The sequence below is a fragment of the Rhinolophus sinicus genome, chromosome 1, assembly GCF_057876585.1.
Source record: "Rhinolophus sinicus isolate RSI-liver-muscle chromosome 1, RSI-T2T, whole genome shotgun sequence".
NCBI classification, from domain to species: domain Eukaryota; kingdom Metazoa; phylum Chordata; class Mammalia; order Chiroptera; family Rhinolophidae; genus Rhinolophus; species Rhinolophus sinicus.
This window is the reverse complement of record NC_142501.1, coordinates 58,490,413-58,512,733: the sequence shown is the minus strand read 5'-3', so window position 1 is coordinate 58,512,733 and position 22,321 is coordinate 58,490,413. Positions and strand designations below refer to the sequence as shown.

Here is a 22,321-nt window from a genome sequence, read left to right as displayed (position 1 = left end):
AGGGCTCCTGAGTGGCGGATGTAAGGATGAGGCGGGGCCAACGCCGGCGTGCCGCTTTCTGATTGGCAGGCTGCTGAATCCGCCCCCTAGAGGGGGGCAAGGTCCTGTTAAAAGATCAGGGCTCGGGGATAGCCAGGTCAGAGGCTTGAGTCTAAGACACAAGGTATATCATGTTGAAGATGAGCGGGTGGCAGCGAGAGAGCCAAAATCAGAACCGGAACCTGAGGCGAGAGGTGAGTACTGATTCCCCATCTACCTTTTACCTTTGCAGCCTTGCGAACACCAGTTGTCCACTCAAAGTTGGGGCATACGCTCTTTAGGATGTGGCCCCACCCCCTCCGTAATGAAGTTGGTGACGGTCCGAGGGAGGGATGGGGAGAATCCTTTATTCGGGAGAAGTGCTTACAGATCCCTCCTCCTTCAGACGACAGTGTCAGCCCACTCCTGCGCGGAGCACGGGCTGTGCTCTGTGTTCTTGGGCGAAAGGGCCCGGCTGCCCTCGGGAGATTTATTCTGTTCTCTCTGGTTTTTGACCCCAGGCCTCCGCGTTAGGCCTGCCGGTGGGAGGCGGGACAGCAGGACACACCCCCACGCCGGGAAGCCTGGTTGACTGTAGCTTAGGCCGCTGCCTCCGTTTTACCACCAGCGGCCCCACCCCCAATCCTGTATCAGAGACAGCGGCTCAGGGCTGGCATAGCCATGTCGGTAGCTGGGGCTCCTGAACCCTCCAGAGGACAGCCGTTCTGCACCTTAGTAGAAGACAGTACCTCTAGGAGACTTACACAGCCTTTGGGAAGAGGGGTGCCGATGAACAGAGAGCAGAGATGGGTTTTTTCCTTTCCCCCAGAGGACCCTGAGCCTCCTGCACAAGAGAGCATCCTGGATCTCTTAAGTGTGGAAAGTCATTTGGGGTCTCCCCAGTGTATTGTCCTTCCCCTGGGATTGGTCCCTGCCTCTTTTCCCCTGTCCTGTCTCCAACTAATCTCTGTGTAACCATTGCATCAGGCCAGCCCCCTGTTTGGCTCTGCAGCCCTCTGGCCTGGGGCTCCACTGCTGATGAAAGGCACATCCCAGGCACTGGAAGGCAAGGGGGGTCCCCCAGGGAGGACAGCCCTGCAGAGAAACACTCAGGGTGATATTGCATCTACAGTCCCCAGGGATAGGCAGCTGTTGCTCTGCCCCTGGGCTTCATCCTCCCTTCCCTGTAAGACACACTGGGGAGAATTTCTGCATTCATTCCTAACAAATACTTAACGAGCACCTACTATGTGCAGTTTGGGGCCCAGGATACATCCATGAACAAGAGGAAGAAAAATCTGCTCTCACAGAGTTTACAGTTCAATGGGAAGAGGCATACAGTAAACAAACAGACGAGTGTCATAGAAAAAAACTAAAGCATGGAAAAGTAGAGAATGCTCAGGGTGGGGATTACAGTTTTACATTGAGTGGCCAGGCGTTCCCTCACTGAGATGACAAAGACCTAGAAGAGGTGAGGCAGTAAGCCATGCAGGTATGTGGAAGGAAGAGCTTTCCAGGATAAGGAATAGAAAGAGCAGAGGTCCTTCGGTGGGAGTATACATATTATCTTTAAGGAACAGAAGGCCAGTTGGCTGAACTAGAGTGAGCAAGAGGGAGAGTGGTCAATGAGAATTCCAGGGCAGGGAAGGAGCAGACTGTAGAGCCTTCTAAGCCATTTTAAAGACTGTACTATGTGTGAAATTGGAAGTCACTGGGGTGATTTGAACAGAGAATGACATGACCTGACTTAAATTTTAAAAGGACCACTCTTGCTGCTATGTTGTAAATAGATTGGGGGAGGGGTAGTAAGAGCAGAAACTGGGAGACCTGCAGTCAAGAGGCTTCTGCAGTCATCTAAGACATAGTAACTTGATTTAGATTAACCATGGAATTGGTGAAAAGTATTTAGAGTTTGAGTTTCTGAAGAATGAGTTAAGAAATTTTGCTGGTGATTTGGATTGGATTGTGGGGGTGTCAGAGAAGAGGACTGAGGATACCAAGGTTTTTGGCTTAAGCAACTAGAGTTGCCTTTTACCAAGACTGGGGAATACCTTGGAAGGGGAATATTAGCAGGTGTTTGTCTTTGGACATATTACGTCTGAGATACTTATTAGACATCTGAAAGGAGATGGCAAGTAAGAGTTAGATAACAGTTGGAGGTCCAGACTAGGAATGTACATTTGGAGGCTGTCAGTGTGGGAATGGAATTAGGAAAATGCCACTTGATTTGTTCCCTTCCCTATAGTCCAGTCCTTACCCTGGCCTGCCTTGAATTTAGAGAAAGCCAAGTTGGCCAGGACTTCCTTATTATGTAATCAGGATTACAAATGTCAGTAACTAAAAATAAAGGAAACTAGGCTCTCTGCTGTCCTTGGAAATGGCTACAAGGACTGTTAACTATCCGTGCTCTACAAGACAGAAAGGACGGACCAATAGGAGACTGGAGATAAAAGTGAAAGAAGCTGCCTCTCTCCCTTACAAAAATGGCTAACATTTATCTTTGATCTCCACAGTGTTCCAGAAGGAAGTGTATCTTCATACATCACCACACCTGAAAGCAGGTAAACCTAACCACTCTTTCCCAAAACCAACTCCTAAGAGATGCTCCTTAGGCTCCCTTTATTGGGACTCTTAAGAAGTTATGAAAACGCCTAGAGAAGATGGGAGCAGAGGGTTTGAATTTGAGCAGGCTTTTGCTGTCAGACCATGTCCATCCACCTGGCCTGCGCCTAACAAGGTGACTAAATCACTATTCTTAGAGCATGTCTTAACTGAAATCTGGTTCTGAGTAAGCAGTCAGCCCCAACAAAAATAATTGGTTTGTTTTACCACACCTCAATCCCCATCAAGGTTAGACTGACCCACAGGACTTCCCACACAGAAGAAAGGTACACAAATGGTCTAGTAATTGCCCCTGGAAACTACCACCGGAGTTCCCCAGGGTGGCTAACTTCTACAAGGATCCCATAAAAATGTATATCCGGGCACTTGCTTCTTCAAGTGCTGGGCAAAAGCTAGGAGGGAATATTAGTATAAACCAGGGGTTGGTAAATTTTAAAGGGCCATATAATAAATATTTCAGATGCTGAAGGCCAAAGTTTCTGTCATAACTATTAATCTCCACTGTTGTAGCATAAAAGCAGCCATAAACAACATGTAAATTAACGGATATGGCTGTGTTCCAATAAAACTTGATCTGCAAAAACAGGCAACCAGCCAGTTTGCCAACCTGTGGTACAGACTGCTTTGTAGTGCTTGTTCCACCCCCACCCCCATCCCCCACTATCCTGAGTATGTCCTTTTCCAGAGCCTGGTCCAGCTGCAGCGATGGCAGCCAAGTCTTTGTCTTTCTCCTTCGGGACACTGTCCAGCTGGGAGCTGGAAGCTTGGTATGAGGACCTGCAGGAAGTGCTGTCCTCAGATGAAAACGGGGGTACCTATGTCTCTCCCCCTGGAAATGAGGAGGTGAGAATGCTATGCCTAGAGCTTGGTGGGGATGTTGATCTTCCCTTCTCAACTAATAGTGCCTACCTTTCCTCATTCCCTTGAAGGAAGAATCAAAAACCTTCACCACTCTTGACCCCGCCTCTCTGGCTTGGCTGACTGAGGAGCCAGGACCAGCAGAGGTCACGGGCACCTCCCAGAGCCCTCTCTCTCCAGATTCCAGTCAGAGCTCCCTGGCTCAGGAGGAAGAGGAAGACCAAGGAACACCCAGGAAACGGAAACGGAGTGGCCAGTCCCCAGCCCGGGCTGGAAAGCAACGCATGAAGGAGAAAGAACAAGAGAATGAAAGGAAAGTGGCACAACTAGCTGAAGAGAATGAGCGGCTCAAGCAGGAAATCGAGCGCCTGACCAGGGAAGTGGAGTCAACTCGCCGAGCGCTAATTGATCGAATGGTCAGTCTGCACCAAGCATGAAACTTGGGACCATCACTTCCCCCTCGGGGCACTTTCCCAGAAGTGGCTACTGACCAACTGACCAGTGCCAATGATGTGACCCTCAACGCCATATCCACAGTAGGGGGAAAGCTTGAGATAGACAACAGGAAAAGGGTCGCAGCATGTAAATAGATTGTACATTTATTACTGTCCATATCCATTAAAGTGACTATGAGCCAAGTTCCCACTTTCACTTTTTCTTCTTGCCTTTAGGGGTGTCAAGGGGTTTCCCCTCAGCTAGAGCCAACTGTTTCTTCAGCTCCAAGAGTTTAGCCACCTCTGCAGCAACCTGGTTCTTGTCTGCTTTTTGTGCTTTCAGTTCCCGGACAATGTTGCCCTAAGAGGGAGGAGGCAGGGGAGTAACAACAGTGAGATCAGAAAGGACCTATGTAGGATTTAGTGTTTCAGTCTCCCACATAGGGCTTACGCTTTGTACCTGTTTTGTCACTTCATCCATCAGCACTTGTATCTGCTGTGATCCAGCTGCTGTCACAGTTTCTACAACTGCTGGCTTGGGGGATGCTTTTGCCTGGAGAAAAACAACAGAGTTATCACCTGTTTCCGTAAATGTCCCTTGACCTCAAGTTTTATATAACATCTCGGGGAAAGTGATTACCTTTAACTCCAAGGACTCTTCCAGCTACGACAGGAAAGAAAAACTATAAGTGAGGAAGCAGCAGAGCCAAAAGATAGAAAGAGTGATGAGTGAGGACTACTTAAGGACACTAAGGAGATGACACTGGCTGTTGCTCGGTGACAGTACAGTCTCGCTTTCTTACCTGGCCCCCACCAAAGCGCTGCCGCAAACTTTCAATCTGGTCATTTTCCAATTTTTGGAACAAGGGACTGACCTGTGAAAACAATTCCAGAATCATTCAGTCATTAGGTATAAACTCTACCAGACTATACAGAGGGCCTCTCCAACCCCAATCACTGACACTGAGGAACTCTAAATGCTTTAGGAGAAACACTGAGTGTAAGGAACTAAGTAAACACCTGCTAATTTCAGTACAGAATCCAGAAAAAGCCCTGGCAGTCACTATGAAAGCCCAAAGGCTTCATAGGGTCCAAGACAACTATTTAGTGATACTAGGTTGATGCAAAAGTTGAGAAGTTCGTGAACTTACTTCATCATCTTGTGTCAAAGAGGAAATGGCTACCCTGTATTCTCACAGCTCGCTGCCTGTTAGCATGATGGAGACGAGGTGACCATGGTGTTTCTTCGAATATCTACTGTACACCACTTTAAGTTTTATGTGCCAGGTACTGGGTTATGGCATGAAGAACAGTGAGGACATATGGGCTACAGATAATGGGCTCGTGAACCAATAATGACTGTGTATCAGAAGCCTACATGCAGAGTGCAGAGGAGTGGGTCAGGGTTTTGGAAAACAGCTGTGAGAATCCCATGCCCAAAGTAAGTTTTTTGACCCTCCCCAAAGACTGCATGGCAAACGTTGGAATTTTAAGAGATTGGTTCTTCTGACCCTCGAAGACTTACTGTGCCAATTTGGTGTCCTGCTGGTAAAGTGCACAGGAAGTCTGTGGGCAGGATACTACAGGCTGCAGTTGGTAGCTGCAGCTGGGCCGCAATGGTAGCGCTAACAGTGGGCATGTAAGGCTGGAGCATGATGGACAGCAAGGCAGCTATATTCACTGCCAAGCCTGTCACTGTCCCTGCTCGCTGCCTGGAGAAAAAGAGAGATTAGAACCTCTAGGAGTACACAGCCTATTAGCCACTTTATTCCTGTAGCCAGCCCTACCTCCCTACATACCTGTCAGCCTCATTGCCTTTAATCCGCTTCCAGGGTTCATTCACCTGAATGTATTGGTTGCCATGGCGAGAGATGGTAAGGATACTACGTAAAGCATCCCGGATCCTGGGAAGGGAGTAGGCAGGCCAAGATGTAAGGTCCTGAAGGGACCAGTATGGGGCTCTATGGGCGGAGATCGCTGAGATGAGATGGGTGTAGATTACTTACCGAACTTTCTCTAGCAGCTGGTGATAGTGCTTGAGCTCCAGGGTGACGTGGGCCAGCAGGCGCTGATCGTCAGAGGTAAGCATCATCTCGGGCACATAACCCCCAAAAAACTTAGACACAAACATGCCAGCTCTCAATGGGAATGGGGAAGGAGAGGGGAGAGGAAAAAGGAGTTACCTCCCAGTCTCCTTACAGAAATTTGTCTCAATTTTCATAATTCTACATTCTCTCAGAACTGACACCTCCGGGCTCCCTCAAGCTGGAAGGCAAACTTAAAAGTAATTCTTATCCCCTCTCCTAAGAATATGAATCTGCACGTAACAGACATTACATGTACAAGATATCCGTTGTTTAAAGAAACCTGGTAAGCAATTAGTCGTTTTAATTTAAAAAAATCAACACTCAGAATGATCAAGTTGAAATATATGTAAATTGTTATCAAATACTCTAGTAGGGACTATCAAATGTGGTTAATGACCAAACCTAAAAGGATAGGTACTCATGGAGGATATTTCTTTAGGTCACAGAATACCTGAGATAGGGACCAATACTGAAATAGCCTAAAGTAACAAAACAAAAAAAAAGCCTAAAGTACAGCAAAAGTCTCCTACTCCTACACTAAAATAAACCCTTTCTTCAGCCAAACTTTTTCAATGGTCTGCAACTGAACTTTTTTTTTGCTAGGAGAGAACACATTTTCAATTCTACAAAGAACATTAATAAAACAATTTGCAAAAATTCATTTTGTGAACCACTTTGCTAAATCACATCTCTACAACTAACTTCCCCTAAGCATATGTAGCCTACCACGTTCTAGGAGCAGGTCCCAAATGATAGAAATCCACTTTCCACATTATCCTCCCCATCGCTCCCAGCTTCCTGCCCATTCACTAGGCCTCTCCACATTCCCATCTCTCCTACTTCATGGAGCAGAGTTAGCCCCATTCCAGCTCATCAGCTGACTCTGACCCCTCACCAAGTCTCACCTGTTGATGAAGTTGCCCAGGTTGTTAAGTAGCTCTGAATTATTCTTCAGCAACATGTCTGTCCAGGAGAAGGCACTGTCCTGGCCCTCAGGTCGAATGTATAGCAGATAGAAGCGCCAAATGTCAGCAGGGATCCCTGTGTCCTGGGCCATGTCACCAAACACTCCCACACCCCGGCTCTTAGAGAATTTCCCATCCTCATAATTTAAGTACTCTAGACAGAAAGAGACTGAATGAGAACCTTCTGCTCAAATCACATCCTTTCTTCTCTGACCCATTAATTCTTCTCCTCAACCTCAACTATGGGTGTCCAGCAACACTTGTCCTTGAATAGCTAGCCTGCACAGAACTTGGGAGATGCTTCCTCTCCATTCTGGCCTTTTTTGCCTTTGCTTCTACCCATTACAAAGTTTTAGCTTTGGACTTTTGCTTTCTTCAGGTTTTTGTTTCCTTCTTCTGGGTTGAACTCTCATGTTCTAATGATTTCCTTTTCATCTCAACTCCTAACTCAAGACCTAGTACCTTTCCAAGATCATCTTCCAAGTACTGCCTCAGCCCTCATTCCCTAGGAATATCCCCAGTCCCGTTTTCCAGGGTACCTGTAGCAATGAGGTGGCTAACCAAGGTGTAGTTGTCCTCAGCTCCTAGGGCTGAACAAGGAAAGACTAAGCCATGGAAGGGAACGTTATCTTTGGCCATGAACTGATAGAGGTTCACCTACAGTTGGAAGACAGAGTTTCTGAGACCTTTCTCAAAGGCCTAAGGAAGATCAGATACCCAACCCTCGCCGCCCCGCCCCACCCCACACATGCACGCACCCTGCCCCCAGACAGGCTAACCAAGAACTGCTCACTTGCTCTGGGTTCTTCCACCATCTCTCCCATTGGTCTGTGTAGTTGGCTGTGATGGACAGGTAGCCAAAAGTGGCATCAAACCAGACATAGAATACCTGGAGAGTCAAGAGGAGAGACACAGTAGGACAAAGGAACATTTGAAAACCTCACCAACCCAAAGTCTCAGACTTAAACAAGCCATACGAGGTGTGATAAAAGAAATCAGGTGACTGTTTAAATAAAAAAAAATGTTACAGTAAAAGACACGTTGCCATTAATCCCCTTCAAAATACTCCTCCCCTCCCGCTCCGAACACACTTACCCCATCGTTCTTGCCACTTTCTGAAGCAGTTCTGGAAGTCCTCTTTCATGAGTGTCTTTAGTTGCACTGTCGTGGCTGCCTCAGTGATCTGAATCAATTCAAAACGTTTACCTTTCATGGTCATTTTGACTTTGGGGAAGAGCCAGAAGTCACATGGTGCCAGACCCGGTGAATAGGTGGATGAGGATACACTGTAATGTTTTTGACAGAAATTGCTGTACCAGAAACAACGTGTGACATGGAGCCTTTCTGTTGTGATCACAAAATATGGTGAATGCTGCTGCCGAGTGCCATCCAACGGAAAGGCAGAGATCTTTAAAACAGCAAGTGGCACATCGAACCTTAGTACCGTGTTTCCATGAAAATACGACCTAGCTGGACAATCAGCTCTAATGCGTCTTTTGGAACAAAAATTAATATAAGACCCGGTATTTATATTATATTATAATATTACATTATATTAAAGACCCAGTTTTATATTATAGTAAAATGAGACCGGGTCCTATATTAATTTTTGCTCCAAAAGACGCATTAGAGTTGATTGTTTGGCTAGGTCTTATTTTTGGGGAAACACAGTAACAGCATGGACAAGTTTCAACCCGTTTGGTGCATTCAGTATAGTGAGCTACAGTTGAGAGGTGTGTTTTAAAAGTGTGCCATATATCATCTTCCATCATGAGAGTGCTCCGTGTCACACATCGCTTCTAGTACAGCAATTACTGTCAAATAAAACATTACAGTGTGTCCTCATCCACCTATTCACTGGATCTGGCATTGTGCAACTTCTGGCTCTTCCTCCAAGTCAAAATGACCATGAAAGGTAAACGTTTTGAATTAATTCAGGACACTGAGGCAGCCACAACAGTGTAATTAAAGATACTCACAAAAGAGGACTTCTAGAACTACTTCAGAAAGTGGCAAGAACAATGGGATAAGTGTGTTCGAAGCGAGAAGTATTTTGAGGGGGATTAATGGAAATGTGTCTTTTACTGTAATACATTATTTAAACAATGGGTGTCCAAACTTTTTTCAACGTTTTTCACCAAGGGCCATACTCGGTAAAATACACAAACAGCCGGGCGACTCACTTGAGGTGAAGTACATATTGCCTCACCTGGTTTAAGTAAACTAAATATATTTTTGGAATCTGCTGCGGGCCAATAAAAATGGATTGCGGGCCGCAGTTTGGACACCCCTGATTTAAACATTCACCGCATTATTTGATCACACCGCATTGTGTACTCAATATTTATTCTGGTAGACCAGGGTCTCAACACCAAGGCCGAATAACACGATATGAGTAAAGCATAGGATTTTTTTTTTTAAGGAGGACGCAGCTCACAGTGGCCCATGCGGGGATTAAACTGGCAACCTTGGTGCTATTAGCCCCATGCTCTAACCAATTGAGCTAACCAGCCACCCCAAAGTGTAGGATTTTTTACCTTGTCTTCGAAACCTTTTAAGGGTACAGGGGTTCCCCATTTGAGGTCTCGGGTTATGCAGCGTGGCTTGAGGCCATCCCGCAACCAAGAACGAATGATGAACCGGGCATTGGGTGTCCAGTCACTGCCTGGCAGTGTCTTCCCCAACCACCCCTCCAGTTGGTCTTCTAGCTGAGAGAGCAGAGACAGAGAGAGGACTGATTTAGGACAGTCTCATACATGGCTTGCAAAAGGATAAATACGTACAACCTTTTTGAAGTAGTCTGACAATACAGAATTAAAATTAAAAGACTTATGATTTTGACATAGCAATTCCATTTCTAGGAATTTTTTCAACAGAAATATTCATACAACAGTGTACAGATGTGTATATAAAGAAGTAAACTTCATCATAGCAAAAAATTGAAACTAACTCCCATCATTAAAATTTAAAGAAATATGGTGCATCAATACAATGAAATACTTATAAGGCCATTGAAGAGTGAGGTAGACCTATATTAACATGTATATAGCTCCAAGAATCATTATTAACTAAATAAAGCAAAATGCAAAACAATAATACAGGTAACCCCCGAACAACACAGTTGTTAGGTTACTGAAAAATGCTGTGTTATGCGAGTCCGTGTTATACAAAACAAAGAACTAGTACAAAAAAGGGGGTTAGGTTCCAGAAATTAAAAAAACACATTATTATATTTTTATAATTAAGAGAAATATCTTTATTAAAGCAATTTTCACCAAAAGTATAACATATTAACATGTATTAATGTTTTCTTTGTCATCACTACTAAGCACCATCAACGGAGGGTGTTTTCTTTTTGACAAGATATCTTCATCCTCTGAACTTAATACTCCATGAACAAAATGGATTTAAATTTCTAATAAATTTTTAAATTTTGCAGTCAAATCTGATATGACATCCATGCTCGAATGAAAAATTTCAAATGAGATAGCTTTTGCTCTTAAAAGCTCTTATTATGCTCCGTGTTATTCAGGGATTTCTGTAATTCTCAAACCGTGTTAGAGTGAAACCATGTTCTTGGATGCTGTGTTGTATGAGGGTATCCCCCAATTATCGAACTGTGTTATAAAAGGCCGTGTTATGTGGGGGTTACCTGTATGGAGTATAACTCTATAACTATAAAAATAAATATTAATACACAGGTTAACATAAGCCCAGAAAAAAATTCTGAAGGAAAAAATATATATCAGTGCTTTGTTCTCAGATGGGATAATGGGGAACATCCATGTTTATACCATATGTTCCCAGCTGAAATTTTACAAACAAGCTTACATCACTTTTGTAAGCAGAAAAACAAAGGTAAGTTTTTTTTAAGAGGTAGTTCATGTGATTCACCCACATAAAGACCATAGTTTCTAAAGCCTGACAATATACTCTATTGGCAATGCTAGGAAGAAACAGGCACAATCACAGATTAGTGGTGAGAACGCAAAAATGGAACACTACGTACTGAGGAAAATTTGATAATAAACTACATCTGCATTTACCCTTAACATACCAAGTGATTACTTTTAAGGAATTTATCCTGAAGCTACACTCCAGCAATACAAAAATACATATGCAGAAGGCTATTCTTTACAACATCATTTGTAATTGCAAAATACAGTAAGGCCTCACTTAACGTCAGCAATAGGTTCTGCAACTTTAAGTGAAACAATTTTACCATAAGACAATTGACATAAACAAGAATTAAGTTCCTACAGCATGTCATCAAAGTTATAATAAAATGACATTGAACAAAATGTTATTTGAGGACCAGCTATACTGGAAACTACCTAAACGAAGAACATAGAAAATTGGTTAAATAATCTATGGTACCTATACAGAACGTAGTACTATGCAGCTGTTTAAAACACAACCACACACACACACACACACACACACACACACACACGTAAGGATGATCTCTGTGAACTGATATGGAGTGATATCCAGAACATACTGTTAGGTGGAAGACAAAATGCAAAAGAATATATGCAGTATGCTATATTTTGTATAAGAAGGGGAAATAAACATATATATATATGTATACACACACACACACACCTCTCTGCTTAGCTTTATATATAAGCTTATCTTTATAAAAGTAAACACACTAAGGACAAATCAGAAAATGAAGTTGATCACTCACAGACGACGGGAGAACAAGGTGGCATGGACAGGAAAAGAGAATGACACTTCTCTCACACCTTTTTGTATGGTTTTGATTTTTAGAAACATACTGATGTTCTAAATATTCAAAAAATTACATGAACAAGCATGAGAGAAAAAAACTAAAAGAAAATCAACAAAACTTATTAACTTATTTCAGTAACACAATCACACGGAAGGTGGAAAAACTAAACTAAGACCATTTTGAACACATTATTTGATTACATACCGTCAGTTGGAGGAAACAGACAGGACTGCCAACAAAAAACTCTTTTTAGTGGGTTTTTGGTAGTGGTCTGGGTGAAGCGATTCTGAAATTATTTTTAGGTGTATTGTAGGATTGAGCAAATAAGTAAATGTTGCTATGAAAAAGGAAGATACAAATATGACGAGGGGAAGTGAGGAAGAACCCTGTGGGGATGGACTAGAATTGCTGGTGTCAGAGTGAACCTCAAATCAATGCCTAACTCTCTTTGCTGAAAGGGCCTACAAGCAACGACACCTCCGTGGCAATAAGCACACCTAAATTTGGTCTCTAATATTGTTTCTTACTAAAATGAACCAGGGTTTTTTGGAGAAATGGTTGATTTGTTCCAAGGCAAGAACAAAATGAATCCAGAATATCTTGTTATGCCTGAAAACAAGAAAGTGCTTGAAAAATGGTGGGAGATCTCAAAAACACAGAGAGAAACAATCTTGAAGAGGCTCCCATTGGCCAAGTAAGGGACAATTTGAACATGAAAATTAACTTAGGACAGGAATGAATTATAAACCACTGCAAAAAATAGGAATCCAAGAGTCCACACTGGTAATCATAACTAAAGAAATGACTGAACAAAGGAGAAGAGTAAATGTGGACAGAGTGGTAGAATTGGAAAATCTTAATGAAAACTGGTTCAGGAAAGAATGATTAAATAAATGGATGCTAAATTTAGAAGGAACCTTTCAACAAAGAGCAAGGTATTTACATGGTTTTAAAAGTATATTCCCACAGACTGCTTATAACTTGCAAGGGGGAAAATATTAATTATTCAGTGGAGAAACTGAATAAAACCTTGACTGAACAAGATTAACATCACCAATTAGGGAGAAATGGACATCATGTGCCTACGGAAAGAACACAATATATTTATGTAGTATTCCAACTGAGGATACATACCCTGAATCTAATCATGAGGAAACACCCAACAAATCCAAAATGAGGAATATAGTATTTTTAAAAGGGGGTCAGGGCCTACATTCTTAAAAACTATTAATGTCATAAAAGATAAAGGATGGGGAACTGTTTCAGATGAAAGGAAACTAAAGAGGTATAAAAACTAAATGTAATACATGATCCTGAGCCAGTCTGTACTAAAGGAAAAATAATGCTGTAAAGGATACTATTGGGATAATTGACAAAACTGGAATATGGATGGTAGATCAGATGACCATATATATATATATATATATATATATATATATATATATACATATACACACGTATATATACACATATATATGTATAATTGTTAAAGTTGTTAACTGTACTGTGATTATACAAGAACGTGTCTTTTGTCTTAGGAAACACACATTAATATATTTAAGAGTAAAGAGCACATATATATGTAACAGTTCATTCATATACATACGCTATTACTGAATACACACAAAGGAAAACAGCAGTTGTAAATAGCTCTGCTCTGGTAAGCAGGCCCGGCACTTAGTGGGCCTGGCCTTTTGCTTTGTGCCCGTTAATTTATGACATCTTTTTAAGATGTATACTTTTTAAATGGGCATTTAAAACATTTGAGTGTGATCTGGTACAGATCTGTGGCTGAGGCAGAGGGGGCAGAAGTTGTACAGACCAAGTTGAGGGAAAGGCCCACTGACCTTAGGCAGGTCCAGAAATAGGTGCCGAGAGGATTTCACCACAGGGCGTGACCGGCAGACTTTACACTGAGGCTTCTGTGAAGGGAAATTCAAGAGAAGGGGTGACCCAAGGGGGGATAGTCAGGATCAGGACTGCAGGCAGGGGAGCTGTCCAGGCAAGGGGAGAGGAACAGAGGGATGAGCTCCCAACCTGTCATTTAGCTTAGCTTCATGCTCACACCCGGCCAACTTATCTACTACTTGGGCCTTCTGTGAACTTGGAGACGCAAGTCTACATAGCATAACATTTGTTACTCTGAGTTTCACATCTCTTTCCTATCAACAAAATAGGGGGAAAAAGCATTCTCTGAGAAATACACTGTACTGTATGCAGCTCTGTGAGGGGAGGCGGGAGCAACAAAAGTTAGGGAGAGAGGGCTTGCATGGGAAAACTTTACAAAGCAAAAATGTCCAGAAATATTTATTTTCAAGGTACAAACTGACTATATAAACCCTGAAGGGTGAGATTAAAGGACTAAGCAGTTAGGTGGGGCTAATCAAGGAAAGCTTCCAAGTGAGTTTTGATCTGGGTTTTTGAAGGTGAGAAATTGTAACAACACCTCTCCTTAGGTGTCTAAGAGACAACTCAAATTTAACAAACCCAAACCAAACAGTCTCACTGCACTCCACCAGCAAGTCTATTCTTCATCCAATTATGCCGATGCTCGTAGATGGTACTACCATCTACCCAAGCTGCTCAAACCAAAAATTTACAAATCATCATTTTCTTGATTTCCCCCTCACCTTGAATTCCAGTTTATCCAATTCTAGACTCTGCTTCCAAAACCTATTTCAAAGCCTTATTTTTCCATTTCAACTGCTATTAACCTAGTCCGAGCCAACATCATCCCATTTCTGAGCCAGCACTCTAGCCTCCAAACTGGTCTCCCCGCTTTTTCTCATGCTTCCCTCCCATCCATTTCCCACAGAGCAGCTTGCCATTCAACTCCCGTAATGGCTTACTAGGCCCTGGTAATCTGACCTCATCTCTCTCCCCGCTCCCTCTCATTTCCTATGCTATAGCAACACTGGCCTTTTCTTTTGTTTTTTAATATATATATATTTTTAAACTTTTATTTAAGTGTGTTTTTCCAGGATCCATCAGCTCCAAGTCAAGTAGCTGTTTCAATCTAGTTGTGGAGGGCGCAGCTCACACTGGCCCATGTGGTGATCGAACCGGCAACCCTGAGTTACAAGCATCGCGCTCTAACCAACTGATCTAACCACCTGCCCCCGACACTGGCCTTTTCAGTTCTACCTTTTCAGCTCCTTGCTGCCTTGGGCCTTAGCATTTCCTGGTCCTTTTGCTTAGAACACTTTTAATCCCACTCACTGCCTGGCTTGCTCCTTCCCATTCTTCAGTTAAAACTCTCAGTTCAAATGTTACCTCCTCTGAGAGGCCGTCCCTCATCACCTTCCTTAAATCATGCCCCAGAAGTCACTCTCTATCACATCTCCCGGCAGTTTATCCTATAATTATACTCTTGTCTTTAGTCTCCTCCCCACACTAGATAAGTCTGTCTTGTTCACTGCTATATCTTCACAGCACCTAGAACTGTAACTACCCTATTGTAAAAACAAAAAATGTTTGTTAAATGAATAAATTAACAAATGAATAAACATAGAATATTTATGGAAGAGAGAAGGAACTAAAGAAATGCAGATCGGGGGTCTGAAGCAGGAGCAACAGTAGGGAAGTATAAACTCAACTTGTCTATTTCCCAGCACAACACTAAGCACATAGAAAATGTTCATTAAATATTTATTCAATGAACTGAAAGATCAGTTGCTGAGATGGAGTAGAAAGACTGGGAGTCCCTTAAGAACAGATTGTCTCCTTCTGGGATCCCATGAGATCCTCCTTTCACCTTGAGCTCAATGGCATTGATGAGCTTGCCACACTTGTCACACTGGTCACCCCGGGCCTCCTCGTAGGCACAGAAGGGACACACGCCCTCCACAAAGCGGTCAGCCAGGAAGCGGGCACAGCGCTCACACCGCAGTTGCTCCACAGTATCTTGCAGCACAAAACCTCGGTTCCACAACCGCTGGAAAATGTCCTGGGTGATTCTGGCAAGTTGAGCATGGGATAGGGTAGGGACAGGTCAGATAAGTCAGAGGAAGTGGTACACCCCACTCTCATGGCACTCCACCCAGGGCCCAAACTCATGTACTCCAAATGCCAACGAAATCAGGCAGAAGGCCCCTCAATGCAAAGGTTCTGTACTTATCTTTAGGGAGTTTGACTGGACGAACCCAGACTCCTCAAACACGTTCCACAGCTCCCCACACATCCTCTTCCCTCAACACTTCTTCAGAATTTCTTTGTTAAATACACTTATCTGTTTTGTGTTCTTAACAAAACTCTCTAAAAGAATAGGACTGCACTGTTCTTTAGCATGTCCTAAAAACTAAAATTAAATCAGTCCTACTAAACTGCACAGCACTATGAGCTGGCAGCCTGTCTTCTACTATAAGGATATTTTATACGGATGAATATCAGGCAGAGCAAGAAAGTGTATTTGCTATAAACACCCAGAGGAGTGGGAAGGAATATCCTCAGACTCTGAGGCAGCTAGAGAAGAGAAGGGAGGCGGTAGAGGGAAGGCAGATACTTCCCGTGAGCCTACATCCTGTCTCTTCCCTCCCTCAGCGGCTCCTTCAGCCCCTGATTAGGCTCCTGCACACACCGAGTCCCCTTAATACATTTCAGGGCAATATTCATATCCTAAGTTTAGGGGGAGTGCTGACATAACCATCTTGGTTCCTCTGTCTCCAGGATAGTCTTACTGTCCCCAGCCCCAGCCTTCACCCTCCATTTTTGCCTGATCACAGGAAACCTACTCGGTTTGCTGTGGGGTGGTGGTACGACCGAAAATATCAAACGAGATATTAAACCAGCGGTAGATGTCGGCATGGATTACATGGTACTTGTCACAAATCTCCTGGGGGGTGAGACCCTCCTCCATAGCCTTGGTCTCTGTTGCTGTACCATACTCATCTGTCCCACACAGGTAGAGGGTGTTCCACTGGCGGAGGCGGGAGTACCTGGAAGAGAATACGGTGATCACGGAGGGCCCCCATCTCAGCCCCACCCCATGTCCCCAGGACGCCACCCTTGAGGCGTCCCAATCTTTGGGGCCCACTGCTTCCTCAGGTCTCTCCCCAAGCAGCCAGCTCCACCTGGCAAAGACATCAGCACTGAGCACACAACCAATGATGTTTCCAAGGTGGGGGACGTTGTTGACGTAAGGCAGGGCGCTGGTGATGAGCACGTTCCTTTCCCCAGCCACGGGCAACCTGGTCGGGACAGAGGAAGAGAACAGTGCATGGGGAAGATGCGAGGGTCAAGGGACCAAAAGTACACTAGCTACTCAGACACAGGTCTAGACCTAGTCCACTGTCACAGGGTCAGCTGTATCTGAAGTCTTTCCACAGGGCCATAAACTCCCCCAAAGCCCTACGATCCCCCACAGTTGTGAGTACAGGGTCCTGTCCGCAGTGAGCAAGCCTCGTGTACTGCTGCTAAGCAGGCGCATTCCAACACCGACCTGCGTCCCTCTGTACTCCTGTGACTGCTTCTTTTCCATCAGCTCATTCTCAGGCTCCAACTTCCTGGGTACTGACCACTCTCCCGAGGCTCTGTCCAATCAGCTTCCCTCACTAATTGTTAGACTGATGCCACCCAAAAACTTCCCCAGCACTGACCTCTTCCCTTTTTCCCAGGTGCTGTGTTAGTATTACCTCTAGTCAGCACCTGAAATCCTTACAGCTCGCTAACCCTGACTCTTCTCTCCCTAATCCCTGTCGCTCATTTCCCCATGGCCTGACTCAAACCAGCAGGCACCAGCTACTACCTTCATAACCACCCTCTCCTCCCCTCTTTTCCAGGATCATTCTTACTCATATCACTCAATCTGCTATCTGATATCACTCAATCAATTACTCTTTTCAGGCTTCATCATCTTTGACAGCTCAGCTGCAACATCAAGTATCCACCCGCCCTCCTTAGCACGGACACCTCATCAGGGCCCCTTTTATCTTTCCAACCATTCTCCATCTACACTCGCTGAACACTAAAGTCCAGTTTCAAAATCAGCTCCTTCCGGAAAGCCTTCCGTCACTGATGAGTGGCCTTCCACCCAGTCATCCCCGTACCCCAAGTCCCTGAGAACGTGGTAGCGCACTGTGTGCTCCTTTTGTTATCCTGTAACTTATGCCTCATCGTGAGTGTACTTACTACTGTGGGAGGTAGAAAGGCACGCTCAGGGTTCTGCCCTCAAGGAGGTTACAGTCTATTATACAGAGGGTGCCAAAAAAATGCATACACATTTTAAGAAAGGAAAACTGTTTTAAAATTGTAACACTCAATATATACAGATAACACAAAACGAATACAAGTCACATTTGACTTCTGCAATTACAAGAGGTGCTCAAAGTGGTTACCATCAGCGTCCAGACACTTCTGATCACCGCGAACTACTGCTTGAGCAACGTTGACCAAAGTGTCTACTTGTATACACTGTTTTGGCACCCCTTTTTAGCAGCAAAGGGGAACTGGCAGACAGGTCTATCAACAACTTGGTTCTATCAACAACCTCCATTTAAGAAACCAAGCCACATTCATCTGTGCCAACTCACACTGGATTCTGTTTTGGCCGAAGGGGAGGCAAGCTTCCCAGGCCCTTCTCCCAAGCAGTTACAGCGACGGCGATATCCTCCTCAGATAGAGTGGCCAGCTCCTCCTCCTATGAAGAGTGAACAAAATCCCTCACCAGGTACGTAGGGCCCCACAGAGTAAAGAAACTCTCTCAGTGCTCTCCGACTGAAAAAGTTAGTGGCCATGCTCAGAGTCCCTTTCCAAGCCACCCCCCTCAGGCACGGAGACTCTGTGGGGACCGTTCTGCTCTGTTCCAAACCTCAGGCTCATTGCTGACAGCCCTCCTCTCAAGGGAGCTGGGCTGGGGCTGCTTTTGGAGGTAGGGCCGGAGGGCCAGGATTCCCTGCTGCTTTAGCACAGTCTCTGCTGCTCGCTGGCATGGCTCCTGAGAACTCAGTGTCTGGAACCAGCTGTGCAGGGCACCCAGCTCCTCTGTGGGCATGGGAGAAAGGAGGGAATCAAATCAGCAAGCCCAGTAAGGGGCATTCAGGAGTGGACCTCCTCCCCTTCTTCATGAAGTTTCTCCAGTTGCCTTCCCCAGTTCCCTCTGCCATCTTTCTGCTATAGCTGCCCTGTCAAGCTAAACCTCATAGTGGGTCCTTGATTTTTTTTACAGCTCATTCTATAACCCCTACACCAAGCTCCCAGGGTAGGGGCTGCGAGTAAAGTGATATGCACAGTGCTTACCAGGGACGTAGGCTGGATCTTGAAGTAATGGATACAGCGCTCCCCACAAAACAATATCAGCTAGAGATTCTGTCTCCTTTGTTGGAGAAAGAAAAGAAAAAGGTATACAGGTGAGACTCAGTTTCTCCCCAACAGTAACAAAAATACCTAACATTTCCTAAGCACTCACTACATGTCAAGCTCTATGCTGAGCATTTAAATTATCTCACTTAATCCTCACAACCCAGTGAGGTGGGTTCCCATATTACTCCCACTTCATAGATGGAAAAAAAGAGATTAGAAAGATTAATGATTTTTTTCAAGGTTACACTGCTAGCAAGTGGCAGTGTTGGGGTTTGAACACTCTGAATACTGTTTTTCTTCTTAATTTTTATACCATACAACTTCCTCTGATCCCCATCTCAAGGCCCAACTTACCCCAGCCAGGAAAGGACAGCTCTGACGACTCAAGCTGTGGTCAATGTGAGTCAGGGCTCTCCGAACTGGGCCAAGAACATCTTCCCCCTTCTTGCCTTGGACCACTAAATAGTACAGGGCAGCAGACAAAGCTGGCTAAAATGCGGGGGACACAGGTCAGGAGGGCCATGCAGCACGAGGGCCTGCCTACCATCCCCCATGTCTCGGTCCCACCTGTAGTTCTGTTGCTTCCCATTCCAGCCACTGATTAGTGAGGTCATCTTGCTCCCAGCCGGATAACAGAAAGAAGTATCTGCCACAGAGAGAGCAACAGAAGGTGGAATTAGAGGGGCCCATTTGTCTAACCCATTTCTCACCCCACAGTAAAACAGTGGTTGCGAATAAGGCCACACAGAGGACAGTAAACCCTGATTTGATTCAGCCACCTCCCTACATCAAGTACCAATACTGACCGGCAGATTGCACTGGTGGAGAAAAGGTAATTGCCACTATCCAGTTGCAAGACAGGGAGCTTAGGCCAGGTCAGGAACGGGACCACACAATCTAATGCAGGAAAGGAAAATGGGTGAATAACAGGAAAAAGAGGAAAAATACTTTGTCAACTAGAAGGACAACTTTGCATTATTCAGGGGAAAGGAGAAGAACGATGGGTAGTCTCAATCCAGAGGTTCCAGGATAGGACCACTGAAAGGCAGTAGGTCCAGAAAGAGCTGGGGAGACCAGCAGGGGATCAGCTGAGACTGCCCACTGGAAACAACAGATGGGGATTGAAGAGAGGAGGTGGTGGTATTGGGATAGTGCTGCAGCCAAGACCTGGAACAATTAAAAGTAACTAGGATATGAGAATGATCTGAGATAACAGCGGAGGAACAAAATTAACAGTACTAAGAATGGCAAAAGGACTGCTTAAGAGTCACTCAAACAGTTGGCTGAGAAGGAGAAGAGGTAAACCAAAAGGAGCGTTTATGTGTGTGTTTTAGGAGAGGAGAGTAGGGTTTCCTAGGAACGACAAGAGGTGGCTGGGGGCTGTCTTGTGAGTGACTAGTGTGGGTGTTGGCGGGGAGAAAGAGGGGCTGGTAGGTGGGGGAGAAAGTTGGAAAGAGAAGTTCACTGGGGTGAGGCAGTGAGCGTCCTAGAAGATGAAGGGGAGGCTAGAGATGAGGGAAAGGTATACTGAGGGTAACTAAGGGAAGTGATTGATGAAAGATATGACTGGATAAGAAGAGGGTATGGGGGACCAAGGATAATGGGGGAGGAGATTGACGGGAGTGCAAGTAGAGATTGGGGTTTGACCAAGACACCTGCGGACTGCGAGTCGGCGTGTTTCGCTCCCGCCCCTCTCATCCATCGCCCACCAGCACCAACCCGACTACCTTCGGGGCCTACAGTGCTGATAAGCAGCTCCGCTCTGCCCTGGGCCCTCTCGGCCGCGGCCAGCACAGGCAGGCTTCCCGGGGCGCCCTCGCTCACGAACAGTCTCATTTTGCCGTGGATCCCACGCTGATGCAACCGGAACTGGCTTCCCGCCTGCGGCCTGAGCGACCAACGCGAGTCACGCCGGGAAATGGAGTCCTGAGTTAAGCTATTTCTTGCGCACCGCTCGCGTGTGGTAGACTATTTCTCCCATCGTGCAACACTAGGAACCAGCACAGGAATATCATAGAGAAGAAGAGGCTGTAGATGCAGTGCTAGAGCGGCGCCTTTTTTGGTAGGCGGCCCCGGGGGAAAGTTACCGGTAGGGCCCCGAGCACTTTAATCCTCTAATGCCTCGAGAGGGCGGTGACGGAAACCAATGTCTACTACCCTCTTGTTGCGATGTCTTGACAGCAGCTACTCGCAATGGCCAACTCTCCATTCAAGTTCATAAGGATTAAGACTTGAGAGTTACGATAAACTGACTTTAGTGACACAGTGGAAATTAGTGTAGATAACCTAATAGTAAAAAAGAATGTAATTATTGAATGTTGATTTAATATCAGTCTGCAGCTCACATACAGCTAGACAATCTCATTAAAGAGGGAGGGAGCATGTGTAGGGAAAAGGTCAGGTTAAGGGGAAGTAAAGCTAAGAGTTTGGCAACAAGTATGTATTATACAAGGCAGTGCACACATATGAGTAATTGAGAAAGGGATCCTTCTTAGTCATCTTCGAATCTCCTTAAGAATAATAATAGTACCTATGAGCCAGTCACTATTCTAAGCACTTCACATACATTCATTTCATTCTCAAAAATGCTGTAGAAGTTCTGGGCCTTTCGAAGCTAGGCCATAAGAAGTCTTGAAGCTTCTGCCCATGCTTCTTGGGACACTCTGGTAGCCATGAGTGGCCATGTAAGAAGTGTTACTACCCTGAGACTGCCATGCTGGAGAGGTCTCACGTTGACATTCTGGCTGACAGCTCCAGCTGATACCAGCTTTCCAGCCATCCCCATCAAAGTGTCAGATACGACAATTAAGTTTTGGAACTTGTTGCAACGATGTTATTAACCTCTTTTGATATCAGAGGGATTATTCATTATGAATTTGGATCAACCGGACAACCAGTTAACCAAGTTTACTATTTGGAAGTGCTGACAAGGCTGCGTGAAAAAGTTAGACGACCTGAACTTTTCTCCAACAATTCATGGCTCTTGCATCATGACAATGCACCAGCTCACATGACACTGTCTGTGAGGGAGTTTTTAGCCAGTAAACAAATAACTGTATTGGAACACCCTCCCTACTCATCTCATCTGACCCCCAATGACTTCTTTCTTTACCCAAAGTTAAAGGAAATATTGAAAGGAAGACATTTTGATGACATTCAGGACATCAAAGGTAATATGACGACAGCTCTGATGGCCATTCCAGAAAAAGAGTTCCAAAATTGCTTTGAAGGGTGGACTAGGTGCTGGTATTGGTGCATAGCTTCCCAAGGGGAGTACTTTGAAGGTGATGTAGTGATATTCAGCAA

The 22,321-nt window shown here is 44.8% G+C and overlaps 3 protein-coding genes across 5 annotated transcripts; 2 read left to right on the top strand and 1 right to left on the bottom strand.

Moving 5' to 3' along the window:
• Positions 1–170: 170 nt before the first annotated feature.
• On the top strand, positions 171–3,484 carry LOC141570080 (DDIT3 upstream open reading frame protein). The gene is made up of 3 exons (XM_074325504.2): positions 171–233; positions 2,532–2,579; positions 3,326–3,484. The coding sequence occupies exons 1-2, from the start codon at positions 171–173 to the stop codon at positions 2,571–2,573; spliced, it is 105 nt and encodes a 34-aa protein (XP_074181605.1). The 3' UTR covers positions 2,574–2,579; positions 3,326–3,484.
• DDIT3 (DNA damage inducible transcript 3) lies at positions 3,346–4,136 on the top strand. Its single transcript, XM_019742270.2, has 2 exons — positions 3,346–3,483; positions 3,570–4,136. Exons 1-2 carry the CDS (start codon positions 3,346–3,348, stop codon positions 3,933–3,935), a joined length of 504 nt encoding a protein of 167 aa, XP_019597829.2. The 3' UTR covers positions 3,936–4,136.
• MARS1 (methionyl-tRNA synthetase 1) lies at positions 4,082–20,980 on the bottom strand. 3 transcript variants are annotated; one of them, XM_019742238.3, is made up of 22 exons: positions 20,743–20,980; positions 19,822–19,912; positions 19,583–19,661; positions 19,370–19,504; positions 18,953–19,028; positions 18,525–18,697; positions 18,247–18,353; positions 16,789–16,905; positions 16,450–16,653; positions 15,474–15,675; positions 13,567–13,641; positions 9,522–9,692; positions 7,778–7,873; positions 7,524–7,641; positions 6,925–7,138; positions 5,939–6,070; positions 5,732–5,836; positions 5,458–5,644; positions 4,736–4,807; positions 4,573–4,596; positions 4,393–4,485; positions 4,082–4,293 (listed from the first exon to the last, which is right to left on the bottom strand). In XM_019742238.3, exons 1-22 carry the CDS (start codon positions 20,849–20,851, stop codon positions 4,147–4,149), a joined length of 2,727 nt encoding a protein of 908 aa, XP_019597797.1. In that variant the 5' UTR covers positions 20,852–20,980; the 3' UTR covers positions 4,082–4,146. The 3 variants fall into 3 exon arrangements, with proteins under 3 accessions (XP_019597797.1, XP_019597800.1, XP_019597798.1); XM_019742241.3 differs by having other exon boundaries at positions 19,370–19,473; positions 20,743–20,886; XM_019742239.3 differs by lacking the exon at positions 4,573–4,596 and having other exon boundaries at positions 20,743–20,979.
• Between the last annotated feature and the right edge of the window lie 1,341 nt (positions 20,981–22,321).